General features: G+C 32.2%; 1 protein-coding gene across 1 annotated transcript in view; it reads left to right on the plus strand.

Moving 5' to 3' along the window:
* LOC126776788 (glutaredoxin domain-containing cysteine-rich protein CG31559-like) overlaps positions 1-23,674 on the plus strand; it is a 95,485-nt gene that overhangs the window by 16,356 nt on the left and 55,455 nt on the right. Inside the window, exon 2 of the mRNA XM_050499550.1 lies at positions 17,192-18,825. Within this exon, the coding sequence (XP_050355507.1) occupies positions 17,374-18,825 (1,452 nt within the window). The 5' untranslated portion in view covers positions 17,192-17,373. The remainder of the gene's footprint in view (positions 1-17,191; positions 18,826-23,674) is intronic.

A 23,674-nucleotide genomic window follows, 5' to 3' on the forward strand; every position in this document is an offset into this window, starting at 1 on the left:
TAAGTAAGGCATGGTAATAATTGTACAAGGGATAATATCTTTGATCCTATTGGCGACTTAATGTCAATGGATAGAGGTAGCTTTACATTAGGCCATGCGGCGTTTGCCTTCTCTATAAATAAATATAAATAATTGAAAAGAATAAAACCGCATCGATATTGCAAGCATACAAACGCTGTAAGGTTTAACAGTCTTAGGAAACTCCGTTTCAAGGTTTGACCACAAACGCAACAAACTCTTAAACCAAAAAAAGCCTATTCATATATAAATATTTTCCATGACGGTGATCAAACTTGAACTGTGCATCTTAAAGACAAATACCGTATGGCACATCTAGTTAAATCGAAGTAATATACTTTACTATACACCACAAAGAACAAAAATATAAAACATGGATATTATGGCATCTTAAATAAGAGTAGCATACCACTTTGGCTGTATAAGTAAGTATTATATATATAAATTATTATATATATTAATAAATTAAATATAATAATTATTTATTAATAAATTAAAATATTTAAATAGCAGTTATTTAATAATATTTACTTATACAATATAAGTAAATATTATTAAATAACTGCTTTATTTATAGATTTACTGGTGGTAGGGCTTTGTGCAAGCTCGTCTGGGTAGGTACCACCCACTCATCAGATATTCTACCGCAAAACAGCAATACTTGATATTGTTGTGTTCCGGTTTGAAGGGTGAGTGAGCCAGTGTAATTACAGGCACAAGGGAATAAAATCTTAGTTCCCAAGGTTGGTGGCGCATTGGATATGTAAGCGATGGTTGACATTTCTTACAATGCCAATGTCTAAGAGCGTTGGTGACCACTTACCATCAGGTGGCCCATATGCTCGTCCGCCTTCCTTTTCTATAAAAAAAAAAAAAAAATGTTGTTTAGAAGGCGATTAGTGAAATAATACTTTGTCTTCTTCTTTCGAATGTGAAATCAATATTAACAGAAAGAGATATAATTCTTTTACTACCCGCTAAACAACGTTTATAAGTAAGATCGTATATTAACTAAACACTATTATAAATTATTATATATAAGAAAAGTTTTTAAATACAACATATTTTTTTAATTAAATATTAACAAAACAAAGTCAAATCTTTGTATGTAAATATATAAATAAGTCATGATTTCGTTTCATTTATTGATAAAGATATTACGTAACAAATTAAAAAGTCCTACGAATTTATAACCTCCTTTATTAAGCCGGTTAATAACCGAGTATGAACGTCGTATATAAATAATATACCGAACCAAACTGTCGTTTCCATACACATATTGGTCAGAATCGATGAAAGCACTACGTGATACAAGTTTTAATGGCGACTCGACATTAACTTTCAAGTTCCAAGTCAAGGCTGTGAATGTCTGTGTGAGGATGACGTTGTAGGTCTATTTATAATACTCACTTTGTACTAAGAATAACACATCGTTTAATGATTGGAAGTCTGATCAATCACCTTAGGCATAACTAGGGTTTTATTATTTTTTGATTTATTATAGTTTTAGACATAACAAAATAACTTAAGCAATGTCATTATTTGATGAACACCAACTAAGGATACGACTTTATCATTTTAGATATTATTAAGGATGGGAACCAGGGTTCTTGTTATTCCTCCAACTACTACTCTACCCACTATACTACTCCCATCATCATTAAATTTTTCATACACGTTGTCAGATGTACAGATTAGTACAAAGTGTATCCAACACCTGCGCTTCCACACGAAGCCGGGTTCGTAATTAGTTTTTTTTTTATAATATCGGCTCAATTTAGCGAATCATATTTAATTAATTTTAAAATGAAGTTTTATTTTTGTTTTTAAATTCCTTTTATGATGGATGGTTTTTACGATCGTTTTTTTCTTTATAAATTTTAGAATTTAGTTACTTTTAATCTCCGACGTAAAATATCGTAATTTGATTTCTATATATGGATAAATTTTATTATATTGGTATTATCTTACTTGTACAATACGGTTCCTCGATTCGATTCGGTCTATCCACTATCGAAAATAATTAAAAGTGTAGGCGTTTTAATAGTTTACGGATTTTCGATTGGCGATTCATAATTAATCAATAATGTGCTAATGACTGATACCGTTTTCCAATTATTATTTTTATTATCACAATTATTCGATTTTTAAAATAACTATATTGATCTTGATGTATCATAAATTGGTAATCACTGCATATCAATGTCCCTGATATGCAGTGAATGTTTCATGAAGAAGGTTCAGGAATATAATTTGTTAAGGTTTTGAAATTTAATGATGGAGTCGTAGAAAAAATCATGCCGACTGGAGGCTAAACTGGCGTACGCCGCGTAAACCAATAGAATTATATGTATTACGGTGTAAAAGCTTTCTTAAGATTGGAAATCCGTATTCTATTGATAAGAAGTAGGGGCGGATAGCTATACTATGAGACCAAATTCGAAAATCATTAGTTATTGATATACCAAATTGTTCACACTGAACATAACAGTTGTAGGATTCGCGCATTCGTATCACGAGATGGGACATCTTCGTAATTGTTAAGCTTCCTTTGCTTAGAGCCACATGTCTTCCAAAAAAATTGAGAAAACTAAAATACGGCGTATAATTTCATCTTACAAGGTGAAAACCCTAATATGGCGTTTTAATTTTGCCAGACCGGCAAGTGGGTCACTTGATGGCATGTGGTCACTACCATCTATAGACATTAGCGCTATAAGACACATTAACCACTTCTAACATCGATAATGCTCCACCGACCTTGGGAACTAAGATATTATATCCCTTGCACCTGTAATTACACTAGCTTCAAACTGGAACACAACAATATATTGCTGTATGGCGGTAGAATATAATATGATGAATGGGTGGGACCTACCCAGACGGACTCACACAAAGCCCTATCAGCAAATTATCTTTTTAATATAAGGTTGTAACACGACAATCTAAATATACTAATCAAATAGTTCAATGACAAAATAATTGTTACCTAAAATAGCGTGATACTAGACTGAACTCCGAGATTAGTTTGCGACAGTTCTAACTGCGTTACTGTACGGTACTCGCAACCGGTATACATTTTCTTAGCTGATATGAATCGAGTACGGTATAAAAATGTCTACACTTAAACCTGGGTCACATTTACTTTATGTATTCCGTTATAGAAATTAAATATATATTCATACGTATTATATTAAGTGTTATTTGCGTGTAATTTAACACGACAGTATCGATATATACAATCAGTAAGAAAAACCCTGTCCGACCGGAAAGTGGCATATAGGTATGTTACAGACATTTAAAAAATATCGTAACATGTTGTGAATGTCCCACTGCTGGGCTAAGGCCTCCTCTCCCTTTTTGAGGAGAAGGTTTGGAACTTATCCCACCACACTGCTCTAATGCGGTTTGGTGGAATACACATGTGGCAGAATTTCAGTGAAATTAGACACATGCAGGTTTCCTGACGATGTTTCCTTCACCGTAAAGCACGAGATAAATTATTATCACAAATTAAGCACATGAAAATTCAGTGGTGCTTGCCCCGATTTGAACCCACGATCATCGGTTAAGATTCACGCGTTCTCACCACTTGGCCATCTAGGTATTTTTTTTATAAAATTCATAAGCTTATAGGCATCAGTAAGTCACATTAAATTTATTTACAAATTATTTTCAATACAATACAAATATTTAGATAAGGTGCTGATCTCCTAGATTGCTGTGCAACCTGTATTAAAAAGAAATTTGTTTTACAGGCAAGATTATAAATTTTCATATAAAAAATTTAACGTATCCTTCGAAATAATGATGACATTTTAATTAAACGAATCGTTTTACAAACCGAATAGACAGTTTACATAATTCAAACAAGAATCATCAACTTCGTTCCACAATATTTAATTGCATAGTTCACAAGTTCGCCGACATTGTATTCAATCGTATTCATCAAATCAATTTAAACCTTCTGTATATTAGTATAAGGTTCAAAATAAGGATCATAGTAAGGTGTAAAGTCGTGACTATTGAATTGAAGTTCTTATTACAATAGATCGACGATTAATTTGTTAAGTTTGTGTGTCACTTTCGTTTAACTATATAACCGATAATGCTTACAACTTAACAATGTACACATGTACACAGATGAATACGAAACACACATACAAATGCACACACAAACATACAGAACATCCGTCTATTGTTATGACTTATGATATTAACATGTATCTATGTGTGCACAAACAGGCAAACATATTTATACCAATCCATTTGTGTGTCTAAAACTACAAGTTTGAATTTAGAATAAAAATACGAAATAAACGGCTTTAATCAATTACTTGGTACCGCTAAACAGCAATACTTAGTATTGCTGTGTTCCGATATGAAGAGTGTGTGAGTAAGTCTAACTACAGGGACAAGGGATATGACATTTTAATTTCCAAGGTCGGTGGCGCATTAGCGATGTAAAGAATGGTTAATATTTCTGACAGCGCCTGTCAGCGAAATCTATGTGCGGTGCTGCAAACAAACCAAACCCTCCACGAGAGTTTGATTCGCCCTTTTGTATCTAGCTTTTAAAATATCTCATGTGCATACGAATTTCTAAAACACACGACATATAACGAGTTTTATAGAATTAGAAGGTTAAGAACAAGGTTTCGTACCAGTTCTAAGACCACGTAAACATAATTTAGTTATAAAATTGGTTGAATTTCGTTCTAACCTTAACTTAAATCGTGTGTTACCTTTTTTAAGTGTAACAGAAAGGACACATACAACACGTTTAAAAAACCCACTCAGAAAATTCACAATCTGACGATATAAAAATAATAAATTATCGACCAATAAATCGCTGATTAAATTAACTCGTAAATACGTTTAGGAATTATTAATTAATAATTTAATTCCAAATTTGATTTGTAAATATGTAATCATACATTTATAATTTATCTGTTTAAAAGAGTAGATAACGTTTATGAATTATTTGTTAGTTTCGGTAGAATCTACTTATATTTCGGTGATAGTTTTACGTATAATATTTTAGATGACAATTTGTAAGTTTTTTCTTAAGCACAGATAACATATTTACTTAGATAACTTATATAAAATTATTAATCGTCTGCCCTTGATACCATGCCATTTACAATGACCTTAAAACATTTTGGAATTAATTTGAAATAAAGGAATGTTTATACCTATTTTGATCGAATAAATATGTTTTTATAATTTATACATGTCTACGATTATATGACTTGCTTAAAGGTGAAATGTTGTTCTTTTATATTGTTTGATTATAATTATAACTTATGTAAGAATGTCGCGTCTAGTGGAAAATCACACGAAAATCGAATATTAATCTGAGTTTTTTTTTATAATATAATATATTGTTTTCTTTTTTCGTGTATATGTTTATTGTCAAAGGAGTATTCAGTCAGTTCTTTTAATCGAACAAAATAACTTTTTAAATCACCAGCTTTTGTATGTATATTATGTACTAGTTTCCGCCCATGTCTTCGTCGAGTGCTACTCATTTTTCTTTTCTGTACCCCTGACGTCTATGCAAAATTTCATGAAGCCGATCTTCATGAAATTTCATGAATTCAGTAGTTAAGTCTTGAAAGCGTAACAAACTCACTTTCGTATTTATAATATAATATAATTATTAGGATTCTCTTCAGGTCATTAAACTTAAATTTAGCTAAGCGTTCCACACTAAAACTTAGTTGAGAAAGTAGTGATATTACATAATTTTATCCACGGAGTCGTAACCCGATCGAGATTATATTATATTGATTAACGCTGACAACTATGTTTGATGATATTACATTTTATTAACATCTCAGAAATCAGCCGTTATTGTTGAATAATGCATATTTATTTACATAATTATATACATTGATATGTAATATGTAGAATGGGTGAAGCTATGTTAATCAATTTTAAATAATAATAATATAATCATAATCAAAGTATCAAAAACAATCAATGCTTTGGAATGAAATTAATTAAAAGTTTTTCGGGATGTGGTAGTAAAATAATGCTATCTTCTTCTTTCGTATGCAAAAAGATATTATCCGTAATCCGTAACAGCCTGTGAATGTCCCACTGCTGGGCTAAAGGCCTCCTCTCCTCTTTTTGAGGAGAAGATATTAGATAGAGACAAATCGTTATTTAATTAAACGCTCGTTAAATAATATGTATAAGTAAGGCCGATTCTCTTTTTCACAAATGCGAGTTGACAACCGAAAATCTTACATTTACTAGACAAACACACTTGTGCACTACATGTCCCGCACAGTTGACTCAACTAGTCAGGCAGTTAGTCACTCTCTCTTGAGAATGCTTATCGAAATCAGTCAGAAGGTCTTCATCAGAGCTTCACGGGTTAATGAACGGTTATTAATAGTATTTTTTATAAATTACATAATGCGTTACGTAAATCGCATTTAAATTTTGATTATAGTTAAGTGTTTTATTATTACAATTAACTACTAATGGTATTAAGCGCTTGCATGATAATATAATAAGCTCTTGTGTTATACGACTGATTTATATCTGTTACTTAATTGTCTTTTTGATCTCGTAGCTGTATTGCAGATCCTGAAGTCCTAGATTCAAATCCCAGGCCAACAATAAGGTATTGGGTTTTTTGGCAAAGAAATTCTCATTAGTAGTCCAGTTTTCAATATAAAGGCATTGATCACGAGTTATTCGATTATGATATTGAGGGCTCACACTCTATACCTGTGTAGCACCCATGCTTGCACTACGTCTGCGCAGATAACTAGTTTCTATAAAATCTTCTATATTATGCAATTCAGTATAACAGCTTACGTACACAATGATTGCTTTCGTCGATTAAATTCCATACAAAATTGACTGTGGTAGGACTATTCTCCATCCAGGGTATTGGCCCTTCAGTTTCATAGTTGGCGGCGCATTGGCGGCGTAGGAATAGTTATTATTTTGTAAAGTATATTTAGGTGGTGATCACCTATGGCTTATTTGCCCGTCTGTCAAAAAAAAGGATAATTGAAACATTTATTAAAACTTTTTTTTTTTAATTCTAATCCCTACAGATATGTTCTTTGGTGTATTTAGCATTTTTGTAAAATAAATAAGTGTTATTCCGTGAATTCACCTTTACAATAAATTAATTTAGCAATTTATATCCATCGCGTGTTGACGGCTCATGATAATAAGAGGTGTCTGTCCTTGATACCTTGCCATTCACAATGACCTTAAAACATCTTGGAAAATACAAGAATTATAGTTTTTTTTTTTATATATTTATGCGAATATTTTTATTATAATTTAGTGCACATATATCATTATTTAAATATATAATTCGAGGAGATCTCAAGTATTATTACTGTTACGATCTCGTTGGTCCTGGGTTCAAATCCCGGGTCGACCGATTAAAACGTTTTCCTGTCCAAAAATTTTCAGTACCCTGGAGTCCGAAAATTGGTATTGCAGTGCAGAATAAAGATGTACATAAAACTTTTATGTCGTAGTACAAATAACTATATAGGTTTACGCGTCGAACGCCAGTATAACTACGAGTTGAGATATTTCTTTCCTACATCATCAACAATCGTCGTTATTTCAGCCAATTTATAAAAAAACCACTTATCATCAGGTGGCCCTACTTATACTATAAAAAAATCTCTTTATTTATTAGTTAAAACCATATGAAAATCCGTTTGGTAGTTTTTGAGGTTATCGCGTTCAAACGGACAGACATGCAGCGGGGGGGGGGGGGCACTTTTTTTATAATATGCAGTTATAAAAGACTAGAGGACCGTGTGTGTTGTAAAAACACGAAGCGAAGACATTCCGCCCTTATCACGTTTTTTAAAGGTCATATAAAAATAAAACTTCATTCTATAGACACTGGTAAACAACCTATATATAGAATAAAAACTGGTTTATCTAGAATTCATCCGTCTGTCCATCCGTCGAAACTAGAACGTTTTATAACGGCAGGTACTTGTTTAATATAAATTTCTCTTCAACAATATAAATAAAGGTAATAATAAAACCGACATTATTTTATTTTTAAAGTATATTTTTTATCACTTTGTCTTCAGTATGGTGAAACGATTCGCGCGCCACCTATTTTATAATGTTTTAATCTTTAAAAACTTTCGCCTACGATTCACATTTACAACACAAGTTACAACGCTTTCTGATTGTAAAGCAACGCTAACGGTACAAACAGACAATTATTTTTATATAGTATAATATAAAAATAATTGTTATACTCGTATATAAATCACCTCTTCTTACAGAGTAGTAATAACGGGTAAGTAGGGTATAAAAAGACATTGGGTACTTAACTATGTCCTAGACCCCCCCCCCCTCTATCACGTGAGCGGAAAGTTCAATTTTTAACTCGAATTGAGCTAATAGAAAAGTCGCGTGAGACGCGTGTTCGAATTTAAATCTGTACTCTTTGATTAATGTCGTGTTTTACCACTAGACCATTCCATCTATCCCACAATATTAAAATTCTATAATGTCCTTCATTGTCTTTGACCTTTTTTGTATTTCATCAATGATTTGTAGCATTATAACAATGATTTTCATTAATTATATGCGGATATCGGTGCACATTATAAAGTCGTATAGGACCTGCGCGTGCGCATCTCCATACGACCTTGACAGCGTGACTTTTGAACATTACTAAATGTCGGCAACGAGCTTAATTTGAAAGGCCACCGTGATTACTATGATAATAATAATTATGTGCATTAAAATCTTGGACTCAATAGAATCATCACTATTAGATACAACATTACAAGAAGCATGGCTCGTTTTTTGTTACATAATGATATGTTTACAGTGTACCGGAATTCGGTTAAATGTTAAAATGGATTGAAAACCTCTCAATTGCCGTTTGAAATTGCGCAAGAGCAGAATATTGAGAGTTAGAACATTTATTTTACATTAGTTTTAAATGTGCCTAATAAATAGGAAAGTAAAAGGGGAAACGGGCAGGAGGTTGACCTGATGGAAAGTGACTACCACCGTCCATGGACATCTGCAGCAACGTAGGGCTTTCATGTGCTTTGCCGGCTTTTAAGAAATGAGTAGGCTCTTTTCTCGAAGATTCCTAGTCATAACATTTCGGAAAAACCGCCGACGAAAGTTCAAAATGACACAGAGTTGTTCTTAAAAATCGCGCTGTTTTAGGTATCCAGATATCGAGGTGGAGTAGATGGAATTTCCATTGATTGAAAAGTTACTTGCCATCAACTAATTTATTAAAATTTGAATATCTATTACCTGTAAAGATTCTAGCCTACTCACACATTGCAATAACAAAGACATTTTTTTTTCTCACATTTAAATAGGGCAAATATTATAAGATATCAAACTGATAGATATCACTTATCTCGCGACAAATAAACATCTATAATTGAGGGCAATATGCTATATCTTTATCTGACCCCCTTTTAAAGACGATCATGTGAATTTGTTTTTATAAAATTTCATTATTTATTATAATAAAGTGTGTGATAAACAAATTGGACGTCAAATCTTACACGACCGGAAAGAGTTCAGGTGCAACAAACTTTGAACAGTCCTACTGTTGTTGTTGTTATTCTGTAAGAACAAAGTCGAAACTCACCACGGAAAACGATCGCGAAATGTCAGAGAGTGATATGCGATTTTGACAATAATAATTATAACATTTCAAGAATACGCCCATCAAAATAGTATATCAGAACAAGTCGGTGTCAACATTTCAAGGGTGAGTAATGAAGTGAGTTTTTACAGAACAGCACTGTTGAACGGTTCGTTCATATAAAATTGAATTTTCATAATATGTACAATGCTTTTCATGAACATGAACAGATTTATCTTGAATGACTTATTCTTAAGATATTTCAACTGACAACAATTCAAGGAACGTAATATTTATTAATATTATTTGCTTGTTTTACTTTATAAGCTTGAATGTTAATTAGCGTTTTGTTCCTGAATGCAATTATTGAAATACTTTTTTTTTAAATTCTTAACGACATTCCATTTCCTTTATGTATATAAATAAACAGGAATTAACGAAGAACAAGTTAGATTTTTTGCATTACAAGGATGACCATATAACTCAAAGGTCTACATATTTAACATTTTAAAATACAATTAGTTTGTAATAAAAGCTAGAGAAGTAATATTATGCTTAATATTATTATAATAAATAATAATAAAATAAATGTTTATCTACAAATAAAAATCCATAGTTTAGAGATGTACTATTATGGAATCAAAATGAATATTATTCAAGTAAACGAGCGCGTTTGAATCATTATAAAGTCAATTTGTAAGATTAAATTACATTTAAATATATCATAATAATAAAATAAAAAAAAAAAAACATTTAAATCTACCACCAATTCGTAATGTAGGTTCTACCGAGAAGATATTACAAGAAACTCAGTAGTTATTTTTTTCTAGCTATCATAGATAGAACACATAGATAATTAAATACACAGTAAAAAAACAATTAATAAATGTCCTCGTACTAAGGCCTCTTCTCTTCTTAAAGAGAAATTACATGCGTTTCTACCAACCAGCGTTGAAACAGCACGGTGAATAAAATACAAACCTTATCAAGAGGATAGTGCTAAAGTGTGTGCGGAAACACAGGTGCACTCTTTATTCTACACTTTCTTAATCCGCTGGAACGGCCATCCGACACGACAGGAAAGAGTTCAGGCGCAGGACCATCGTACGTGTTTTCTGAGGCACGGGAATGTACACACTTCCATCTTCCAATCTTCAGGCTAATACTGAGAGTCTTCGGCAAAAAAACGCAATAAATTTTATCGGACAACCTTATATCTAGCTATTAAATCAACGAGTCAGTCAATTAATATATATGTAACAGTGTTTAAACAACATAATTAATTTGCAATATATTAATTAGAATCGCTGTCGTATCTTTCCTCAGCTGTTTTAATTTCAATTTTCTCGCGTGTGTCTTTATCGTAATAATTTATCGTTAATACAATACAATTATACGTGTAATATAATTTATGTGTAGATAAAGACTTGAACATGTATGTTAATAGCATGTTTTAATGTTCACGCATGTTTCTTTATGCGTAGGTATATAAATTCCTTATTGGTATTTATTGGTGTTTTACTTCTATAAAAATGTCTGTTTGAGCGTTCCGAAGAATTCTGTTCCCTACATTCTTAAAACCTATAACCAAATCACATTAAGCCAACATAAGGTTACTCTCTCATTAATAATAATAATTCCAGGTTAAAAATTTTGAGAAGAATATATTAAAGGAACGAGCTGTAGACCATTTATTGGCTTACAGCTGGGCAAAGATCCCTCAAGACAAGAAGACTGCTTTAGGCTTATCCACCACGCTATTTTCGTGCTGCTTATCGAATAAACAAGCGACAGAATTTTAAAAATATGGTATTAAATTAGGAACGCCCTAAATCTCTCATTAATTTAATTATTTTAGCTAATATTAACATTTATATAGTATAAAATTTATATAATAAAAAAATAATTTATTTCTATTCAGTAAAATAATTTACTTTCACAAAAGCTTGTTTTCTAAAACTAATGGTAAAATTTAATGACTCCACTTTTCTCGACAATTCATTTTATGATTTATGAGCAAATTTTGCATTGACATTTGACATCATATGCTTTTACTAAAGAAAACGCGTTATCGTCACAAAAGTAGCTTGGACGTTAAGTGAAAGCGCGATTGTCAATAGTGTGTAAACAATGCAATCGTTATCAAATCCAAACAAAGGAAATTACACTTTAATACAACGTAATTAACGTCAGTGTTGTGTGTGTTTATTGTTCACGTAAGTGTATGTGCTTATTGTATAACGATGACAATAATTTGATGAAACAATGGAGTTAGCATTGAATAAAATAGCAAAGATATATAAACATTTCGATTATAAAAGATTGTACATGAAAGCAATAAAAATAAAAATATTATAATATTAATAGAAACCAGCTTTGTTTTTGTTCCATGCATTCAGGCATCGTTCATCCCATTATTTACACATTTTTCATATAAAGGCTATATATTATATATTTTTTGCCGCCCTTATCTAAATAATCGTCAGACCCGAGTGGTTACTTTATTTTAATGAAAATTGAAACAGGATGTAGAAATAATATCAGTAAGACATCAGTTCTTTGTGTAATTGTACTTGAAAATGTAACAAAAAAATATCTCTAAATTTGGCGTCCTCAATTTTACCGCGCTGGGCTTACTCAGCCTGCTTGTAAATCCATCACTGGTTCCAATTGAAATCTGCTCTTTCGTGAAGGTTTCTTACATTACCACCAACGAACAGATGGAATAAGGGTCGTATTATATATTTGTTCATAAATAATAAGTACCTAGTAAATGAGCAAGTGCCATCGAGTTTTTAAGTGCTCAGAATTTGTCCGATGCTCGGTGATGTAAAAACTGGTGACGATGCTTATCTATCTGACACTCACTATTTCACAGTAGCTCAACGTTTCAAGTTATACATTACACTTTTCGGAAAATGTTGCAACCTTAAGAAGTTACGTAAGATGCGTGGAAATGTGTCTCAACAATGTTTTCAATGTTATTAATTCAAAACATTGACACGCTGTGTTTATCCGTTTTCGGGGTGTATATGATTTCAGCCCGTGTATATGTATGTGTATAATGATATGACGTTAAAAGCCTCTTTTAATTTTGAGGACATTTAAAGCTTATTCAACCAGGCTACACCATTAATAACACCAATAATAATAATACTACAATGCGAGTTAATAGATACAAATATATTCACCAGTGAGCACGAGATTAATTGTAAGGTCAAATCAAGTACATGAAAAATTAGTGGTGCTTGCTCAGGTATGAACTCACTTCGTTAAGATTATAACATATGAACTTAATGTTTACAAGCGATATATAAAGTGAGTTATTTGAAAATAGTTAAGAAATAGTATGAGCATTGCATAATCTAAATTCATAAGTTATGAAGTGAGTTCTTACAGAATTGCACTGTTGAAAAATCTATAATATGATCCTGCTTATAATAGCAACGGTGTTCACGAGTCACGATAAAAACTCTTGGACCTAGTTACACCATTCGACACCTTTACATTAGGACAATACAATATCAAGAAAAAATTTAACATTGTTGTATTGTTTTAGTTGTGAGTGAATCTTGATGGCAGTCGTGATAACAAGGCTACAAAACAATACATATTTTGTCGTTCCTTTAAAAAAAAATTTATTACTTAATTATAATTTTTTAAATATTCTACCAATTCCGTGACGAGGCAAAGGCACTAAAGACAACTATTGTTTTGATCGTTTTTAAAATTTAAAATGATATGAAATAACTACGACTGATGACAAGATGATTTTAAAGAATATAACACTTTATACAAAACTTTTATAGTAAATCGATTTTTAGTATGTATATAGCATTATTTTAAAGTTATTATGTTGTATATTCTATTTCTATATTACGTATAAGTATTAGTTTGTACATATTTGTTAATATATCTCTATTATTGCACCAACAACTCGGTTTCTATTTTAATTTCAATTTCAGTTAGGTTGTCTGTAAGAAATGATTAATTAGTAAAAAGTCTGTCCTAAGCATTTACTTTACTATTTTCTAGTAGAGTACAATAATGTGCAAATAAATAAAACAGATATACTGATGTTACTTACTGAAAACTTATTAGATTATATTGTACTCACACAAATGTACCTCACTTTTGTGTAAGTACAATATTATTATGCTACTGTGTTAGACACACATGTTTAATTAGGGAATATCTGCTCACAGAGGAAAGTAAGACTTTGCTCTAACTGTCTGGGTAGATAGGTAGGTAATACCATGCATGTTGCTATATTCCTATTAATAAATGAGTGTAAATGAACCAATGTAATATAGACTTTGACATTTAGATCTTAATGTTCATAGCGCATTGACAGTATAGGATGTGGTTTGTGCTTTTTCTAGTACCAGTGCCTGTGGGTGGAGGTGACCACTTACCATTTAAATGACCCACTTGCTCATCTACCATAAATATAAAAAATAAGACGAAATACAGTTTTCTGTGACACGAGTAACTATACTGGCTATTAGAATCCAGTGTTCCTAGACAAAAAGCCAATGCGGCCTTTCTTATAAATGTAGTTTAGGGTATAAATAGTAAAATACTGCTGTGTCTTCTTCTTTTATATGTCAAATCAATGATGACAGAAAAAGAAAAATTGTTGTTTGTAAGGCAACGTAAGAGATGGATATTATTTCTTACCTCGCCAATTTCTGTGGGCAGTGGTTGTCACTTACCATTAGGTGGCCCATTGGCCTATCAGCCTGCGTATAATATAAAAGAAGCTCGAAAGCAAAGATGCCTAGTACGAAATGTAGGTAAATTAAGCGTTGGTCCTTATTTTAATTGAACATAAATATTTGAGATTCAATCATGGCCCGCATATATTTTCACTATGGTATCCAAAACCTCGTTAAGTAGGTATGGAGGCTTTAAAAGTAACTACGTTTATTATCTGTACAACTTGACTCCGTTTTATCGATATAAATTATTCGCATAACATGATTTATAAATATTCGTTCAAATATTTAGTTGAAAAAGTTGTTTTTGTTACAATCGATGATTTTGTTCGACGGTAAATCATCAAAATTTTATGATTCGATTCGAAATGCGTTTCAACTTTTGTTTTTAATAGTGCCGGTAGGGTCTTATGTAGCCAGATATATGTATGTATTATATACTGCCATGAACTATATAATATTGAAGGGTAAGTAAGCCAGAGATTTTAATTACACGAAATTTTAAGGAACTTGACATATCTCGTAACAACATAATTCGTATAATTACCATGAAAAAAAAAATTTAATAGCATTTTTTTTTTTTGGTAATTGTACAAAACTTTCCTTAGCTGTTTCTTTGCTATATAATTACTTTCATTTATTTTGTTTTTAGCCACGAGTATGTAGTTTGAAACGAGCCATAAATGACTTCAATTAATTAATGAAATTATGCTTTCTTTTTTAATACTAAAAATGATTTTATAATATCAACAAAAAATCTCTATCTTTGCTGATTACAAGTTGGTAAATTAGCATAATTTTCTAATTAAAAAAAAATTTTTTTTTTAAATACGTTTGTGTCTTGATATATCGTCCATCATTTAGAAACTCCTTAGTTAAGTATCCTATGCAAAAATAATTTTTCAAATCGGTTCATAAGTGACAGAGTTCTGAGGTAACAAACATAAAATGATACAATCGAATTTAGAGCCTCGTTTTTAAAGGTCATCAAATCAAATCATGAGTATGATTAAAATAAAAAATAGCATCAAATACTTTAATAATTGTTTATCATAAAAATAACGTAATTAATTTTAAGATATTGTATACATAAATGCAACCCATTCAAAAATAAATTCATTGTCTAATACATCTTGAAATAACAATTCTACTACTATAAAATTAACATTGTTTTGTGAAGCATAAATCTTCTGATTTATGCTTCACAAAACTTACAAAAAGTTTACTTTTAAAAAGTTTACTTCTCTTATCATTAATAATTTATATTATTATAAATCTTTTGTAATCTTCTATTTTATTTTATTTTTTATTTTTATAATATAGGTAGGCGGACGAGCATATGGGGCCACCTGATGGTAAGTGGTTACCAACGCCCATAGACATTGGCATTGTAAGAAATGTTAAATTGCTTAGATCGCCAATGCGCTACCAACCTTGGGAACTGAGATGTTATGTCTCTTGTGCCTGTAATAACACTGGCTCACTCATCCTTCAAACCGCAACGCAACAGTGCTAAGTACTGCTGTTTTGCGGTAGAATATCTGATGAGTGAGTGGTACCCAGACGAGCTTGCACAAAGCCCAACCACCAGTGAAAATCTTCTGTTAAATAACAACAACAAGATGCTATTCAAGAAATTAATAAATGCAGTATTGAATTTTTATTGTTTTTTATTGATCTAAGAATACAAAATTATATTTTTGTTCCCATTGAAATATTATCAAATATATATTATGTAACTGTTACAACTGTGTTACTTGAATTATTACCATGGTAAGAAACGACGCAATCACTTACAAAATCTATCAATGGTTACGTCCATAAAAAAGTACAGTCGGCCTTCATAACATGTTATCTAGTTGTTTATAATAATGCCTTCCCAAAAGGTCATATTTTTTTGTCATAATTATTTATTCATACATGTAATTTTTTCATCTTGAATATGTAGGTCGTAAACGCTGGAAACGTTTTTTTAAACTATTTTTTTAAGGTTCTATTTCCTCTTATGCCAATCAACCGGTCCCACATTAAATCATACCATACGTTAGAATTTTGTTAGTATATATATAACCAAGAATGACCTTGACACAATAACATTAACCTATTAAAGGCTAAGAGGCTGGATCATCCATCGTGGATGGCACATGGTAGAGATTTTGCACATGGAAGTTTTTATCTAGCTCAATACTATTTGTTAGAAATTATTTTTAATATGTTTAGGCTTTTTTTGTCGGTTAATACTTCTTAGCCGACTGTATTTAAGAAATAACAAAATCGATGGCACATTAAAGGCGTATCTTCGAGGAAATTATTGCACATTTTGATTAGTTAGTGACCAAGTGACATCGTCGTGTAATTGTTAATTTATGTCGTAACATTTTCGTAATAAAGTCGGTTTTCACGTAACGGAAATGTACGTGCGTCCAACATAAACATTATAAATAAAAAACTAAATTTCCTATATAATTGCATAATTTCATTGTTTGTAGAACGTTTACATTACTATGCCATATTTATGCAAACTTCGATAATAACAGACGCTAGACAATTATATAATAGCACTTTATATATAATGTACCTTTCACAAATTATCACATTGCATGTAAAAGTGAATATATGATACGAAAAAATCTTATACGAAAATTATATAAATATTCATACCATACCACAAAAGTATTTTATTTACGTATGTTTTGTAATTATAATAATTCATACAATAATTAACATTTGTTATATCTTTTACGAAAATTATATTTCTATGTAAACGTGAATGATATAAGAGTATGGGAAATTTTTAACCAAGTATTTTCTTTCTTTTCAGGTAAATAAATACAGAAAAGCGAAACAGGCCACCCGTGCGTGCTTGACAGTGATTAGTGACCTACTCGAAGCAACCGGAACCATTATGCCATATACATCAACAACAATCTAATACGTTGGACCTGACTCGAATTGCAATTGAAAGAACCGTTAGCTAATTATGCTTATTTATTAACTCGCGACATGATGGAGGAGGTGACTACACGCCCCAATTTGGAGTACATCCCCCCTCTCCCCCCTAAAGTAAAGCAAATGACCGGATCGACTACTTTTACGCAGATAACTGGCGATGATGCTAGCCTCCGAGTGAACGGATTCACCGATAGTCGTTCAGACATGGACTCTCTAAGTTCGATGCACTCTCTTGTCCTTAATTCTAAGACACCAACAACAACGGTATATTTAGCGGCGACCCAGCCAGAGCGACCCGCGATCGCTCCTAGTACAGACGCACTCAGCAACGGTCCACACGTGGTCACTATCAGAATAAACACGGATGCTGATAAGCCGAAGGCGCCGAAAATTTCAAGCGTCCACCTCAAAAGTGACGTCGACTTTGATACTTATAAAATTAATGATAACAGCAAGAAGAACAACAGCTTAGTCAGACTTAATGTAGAAGAGAGTCGACCGAAAATTTTAGATAATGAGGATATTTTAAAGGTGGATAAGCCACCATACATTTATTGTAATTCATACGTGAACACAATGTCTAATATCGTAATGTCCAGTGGCCAATGCTCTCCAAGTGACACCTTAGATTCAGGGACGTGCAGTGACCTTGACGGTACACCGCCACCACTTCCAAAAAAGAAGACATTAAAATCTAACTCCGCAAAGAAAGTCTCCGTCACGGTAATTAACCAGTCAAGAAATCAAAGCGAGGTCGATTTCGAAGATAACGACTCAAACATATCGTGTGACTCGCTAAATAGTAGCGAGTTAAATGGAAGCGTGCATGCCGACGAAAGTCACAGCGACGACGCGAGTAAAAAAGAAAAGAAACAGTCTTCCGAGGCAGCGCCACTAGTGCTAGCCAAAGTGAACAATAAAGACGGCAGCTTTCTACCACAAGGTCTTCTTCAAGACATTAGAGATCGTTCAGCGAAACTCAGCACGGTCGAAACTGAAAGTGAGTTACAGACTGAGCGGAATGAGGAAGTGAGTCAGAATATTAATGATAATGCAAATATATCAAAAGAAAGCGCTCAACTCACATCGTTCCGTTTAGTTTCCCAGCTTAATAGCGAAGTGAAGAAAAACAGTGCGGAATTGTTACCGGTAACTGAAACCAAAACGCCCCTCATTAGCGAGAGCACGTATGAAGAAAGAAAGCAATCAGAGAAAATGAAAGAAGACCATTTATGTTATAGCAGTCACTATTTCGATACGGACAAATTTTATGACTTCCACTTAAATGAAAAACAATTCGATGATGTGTCGGTGAAAAGTGTTAGTGAAAATAAAAGTGTTTGTGAACAGCTATCTGAAATTGAGTATTTTGCGGGAATAAAAGATTACAAAAGTGAGGAGCCACCATCTACTATAAAAAGTTCAAAAGGAACAATTCGTGGTGTAAAAAACCGCGTTCGTGCTGGGATTGCAACATTTCTTCAGATGCAAAGCACGACAAAGGTATTTCTTATTTTTTTTATTTTTATGTAAAAATAGAACTCGCTTGAAAAAAATGCTTAGTCAAAAACGCATTTGTCGGAATTAATTGCGCGTCAAAAACGTTGTAAAAGTGAGACGATTATTTCTTTGTTTTATTTAGTCTCCATACCAATGTCAAGTTAGCTAGCTACAAATCAGAAAGTTTGCATTAACTATTAACTGCTCATTATACACGTACTGATTTAGAGGTCACAGTCAAGCATTTGAAAGTGCACGCGAGCACGTACCCTAAGGTATTACGACCGCTTTATTGAGGTGCAAGACTACCGAATACAATATGTATCGATAGTCAGTTATATACACGAGTAATTATGTTGTGTTCGTATTTATACTTCTTGAAAATAATAATATAATTGTTGTATTTCGATTCATATATTTTTTTACAAAAAAATAAAATGTATTTACAATAGACGGTTTTATCGCCAGAGATATAAATTATCTATGTATAAAAGACTCAAATTATAATGAGCTGGAAAGAGGTAGAACACCTCTTTCCATTATATTTATAATCAAAAATCCATTTCAAGACTAAAAGTCAATCTTCAACATACAACATATTTTTATTTGAAGATTATGTGATAGAAAATTTTAAAACTTAAAGCAAAATTGTTATACATTATATATCATCATTTATAATACACGCATTGTTTGTATATGTTTTGAAATTTTTAAATGAAAACCTTCATGATATTCAAAACAATGGTATAAGTACACAAGAAACAAGCAACAATTACTGTCTTAATTACATTTGTAATTATTAACGGGTGATCTGGTTAATTATTTGCTAACAATGACCTATTGTCATTTAAATGACGGTAAATTTTATACGCATGACATGAAAATGATTATACTTCAAGTTCAGTAGTGCGAATCTGTAAAACTTATTCATTACTAACCCGTGAAATATTAACAATCGACTTATAATTATATACTATTTTGATGCGCTCTTAAAATGTTATAATTATTATGGTCAATGTCGCATATCACTTTCTAACATCCGACCCGACTGATTTCTGCGGCACCTAACCCTACTGTACTCTTCGAAACTCATCGCAAAAATTTGTCGTAAAATGTCAGAAGAAGAAGAGGTGATGAAGTCAATGTCACATACATTGACCATATTAGTTATAGCATTTACTTTACATTATTTCCAACGATATTATTGGTACGTTTATAGTAAAATAAATTTAAGCAATCCAGTAGTAAGCGAGGTATATTTCTAAATTATTCACTTCAGCAGAGAACCTTTTCATACCGCGGGGAATTAGTACCCTTAATCTTCACCGGGACATGGTAAGCCCTTAATTTAAACGAAATAACAATGTCTTTTATATTGAGAATTTGGCTACTTTACTATAGAATATAACATGATAAAAAAATGGCATAAATATAAAAAAAATATCCTTTACACTTAAATATGATGTCATCCAAAGATTTTTTATGAAATATAACCTTAATTTTTTTATATAAAATATAATTATTATTCAAATATTTTAGGTGGTATTAAAAAAAATCATTAACAAATAGTCTATCTGATGATAGGAAATTAATGAAACAGATGATATGACAAGTTATTTGTCAATGCCAACAGATTGAGTATGAGAATTTGTTTAAGAACGTCACCTTAAACAATAGACGTAACGATAAAAGAAAATGCCTTAACGTGTTCAATTGTGATTGTTTTGACATTGATTGATTACTACGATTATAAAAAGATTCTCTGCCTCGGATTGATTCAATGCTTATCTATATCTTAACCGTGCCTCGTTGGTATATTTCTTAGATCATATGGCTGCAGAGGTCCTAGGTTTAAAGGTCAATAACAGTAATTGGGTTCATCCGTCATATTGTCAAGTAGTAGAGTAAGGAAGTAACAGTCGCAACCTGCGAGTGTTTCATTCCAACGCCTATGAATACACATAAAGCGGTTGGTTCTTCGCCTGATCTTTACATATTCATGTCAGATTTGATTGAGAATGAGGGAAGACCTGACCTGACATACACACCCAAACGATTATATAATTAATATATATTTAAGCATGTAGGAAGCTGTTAAACAATGACGCCTTCCAATTAAGTAGCAGTAGTAATGGCCTGTTAATGTCCACGGCTGGGCTAAGACCTCCTTTCCTTTTTGAGGAGGCTTTGAATTTACTCCACTACGTTGCTCCAATGCTTGTTGGATACACGTGGCAAATTGTCGTCCGCCACATCAAGGTATCCTTTAACTGTGTTTTTTTTCAATGTCCAGCTGAATTATAAACACAAATTAAGCACATCGAAATTCTCGTCTTCTAACTACTGGACCAATACGGCTCACACAACTTTCGATTAAATATTTTTAAAAACATCGTTTCTTAGAAACTCCTTGTCAAAAAACAGATACGGAAATGTTTTGGTAAAATTTACCAATCTTCAATTTACACGTCACGAAAGCCTATTGGTAATTGCTTTACATTACCAAAATTAAATATTTATACTCTAAATTATAAATATTTTTATAACAGTCACTCGATTGCGAGTTAGTTGGTTGGCGTTCTTATTCAAAAACATTTCAAGATACATGCATCACTTTAGTAAAAAACAGAATTGCTTATATGTTGTATTTAGGACCAGCAATTAATGAGTGATAAGTAATTATTAAAATAAGTGTGAATGAAACGGAAATAGAACATTACAACCTAGTAACATAAGAAGCAGCTCAATGACAAAAACAACGAAAATAAAACCTTCATTTTTATTATGTTTAGACTTAAGTTGATGGGCAGAGCTCATGTTTCAATACTATTAGGTAAGATATTTGTTAGACTAGTTTCATTTTATCAAGATATTTATAACTCTATTTTGAATTTGAATTCGTAATTGCTGCATAATCATAAAGTAGATAAACCCGTATCAATGTTACATAATTTGTATATACATTTTACCACCCACATCACTTTTACACAACCGATTAAAAGCCTATTACGTTTAGACGGTATTATAGAACACCTGATTCATCATTGTATTGAACGATCAGTAAAAAAATTAGAATTTTTGTAGCAAATGTTATATGACAGGCTGACAACAGTCGTAATCTATCAACTGTTTTTATAAATGCGAAAGTATATCCGTCTGTATGTTGAACCGATTTTGCTGAACCGATTTTAATGAGATTTGGTATAAAGCAAGCGTCAACTCTGATTATGCCCAGCAATGACAATTAATAAATAGTTTTTAATGGTATTGACATAAACTTGGAATGTAATAATATCCTGGGACATTATGCACACATTCATTCATATGAGCAGAGCTTGCACTATGGAAACCAGACAACTGATATACTACATATACTACTTTTCCCTTATAATATATTTCCCAATACATACTTATATAGATAATAACACCCAGACTCAGGACAAACAGACATGTTCATGCACATAAATGTCTGTCCTGGGTGGGAATTGAACCCACAACCTTCGGCGTAAAAGGCAAGTCTCTACTAACCACACCAACCGGCCCGTCATGTGATGTCATGTCAGGTCCTGTGTCAGTTTGTAATAAAATATAATGGCAATACATTCTTCTCTCTGAATATACCACATAGACTTCTTTATATACCTATTACCGGACATCTCGCCCCTCACCTCGCGAGTGAAAACTATAAATATAGTCTCATATTAAATGTCTCAGAGAGTGGTGCCGGAATTATAACCAATTCCGTACATCGATCGTGCGCCACCAAAAATGATCTTGAAAATGTCATACCCCTTTTGTTTGTTATTAAACTGGCTTACTCACCCTATAAATTCCTACAAAGTAAAAGAATTTCCTGCAAAAAGACCACATGGATCTCAATCATGAGTCTTCAATTAAAATGATAGAACTCGTACAAACAAGGTGTTGGAAAGTATCGTGAGTAAATATGCATATCCGCTTAATGTAGTTATTTTTTTCATCAACCTTTGTATTCAATCATCCTAATATTCCCACAAATTATTCCCGTTGTTTAAACTAACACCAATTTATTAAAGTAATTATATTAAATCAACCACTACCTTTGTAATTAGCCCACTTATAATCGATTTAATTACAGCCCTTGATCGTACATCTGTCAATTATTTTCCGCTTTTCCAAGTCGAGTAATTAAAGTAAAAATGCCATTTCCTTGCAAAGATCTCACGATGAGAGGAAGAGACATCATGTAATGATTCAATAGAAATACGCGATGCTGGGAAAGTTGTATTAAAAAAAATGTATTTACTTTGTGTTGATAGAAACGTATGCTGTAATTAAATTGCTCTATATATGGTCACTGGTTTCAATTTAGATGTAAACGATTAAAAGTTATTTGTTAAGATATTATTTATTTAAATATATGGATGTTATCTTTTTTTTTTTTTTTTATAGAATAGGAAGGTGGACGAGCATATGGGCCACCTGATGGTAAGTGGTCACCAAACGCCCTTAGACATTGGCATTCTAAGAAATGTCAACCATCGCTTATAGCCAATGCGCCACCAACCTTGGGAACTAAGATTTTATGTCCCTTGTGCCTGTAATTACACTGGCTCACTCACCCTTCAAACCGGAACACAACAATATCAAGTATTGCTGTTTTGCGGTAGAATATCTGATGAGTGGGTGGTACCTACCCAGACGAGCTTGCACAAAGCCCTACCACCAGTCAAAAATCTTAATACAATTAGTATTTTGTACTTCATAAGCCATAATAATCCATTTGTTGAAACACATGAATCTTAACCGAAAATTCCAGATTCCGGGCAAATACTACTGAATTTTCATATGCCTAATTTTACATATAAATCAT

The sequence above is a fragment of the Nymphalis io genome, chromosome 21 (assembly GCF_905147045.1).
Source record: "Nymphalis io chromosome 21, ilAglIoxx1.1, whole genome shotgun sequence".
Taxonomy (NCBI): domain Eukaryota; kingdom Metazoa; phylum Arthropoda; class Insecta; order Lepidoptera; family Nymphalidae; genus Nymphalis; species Nymphalis io.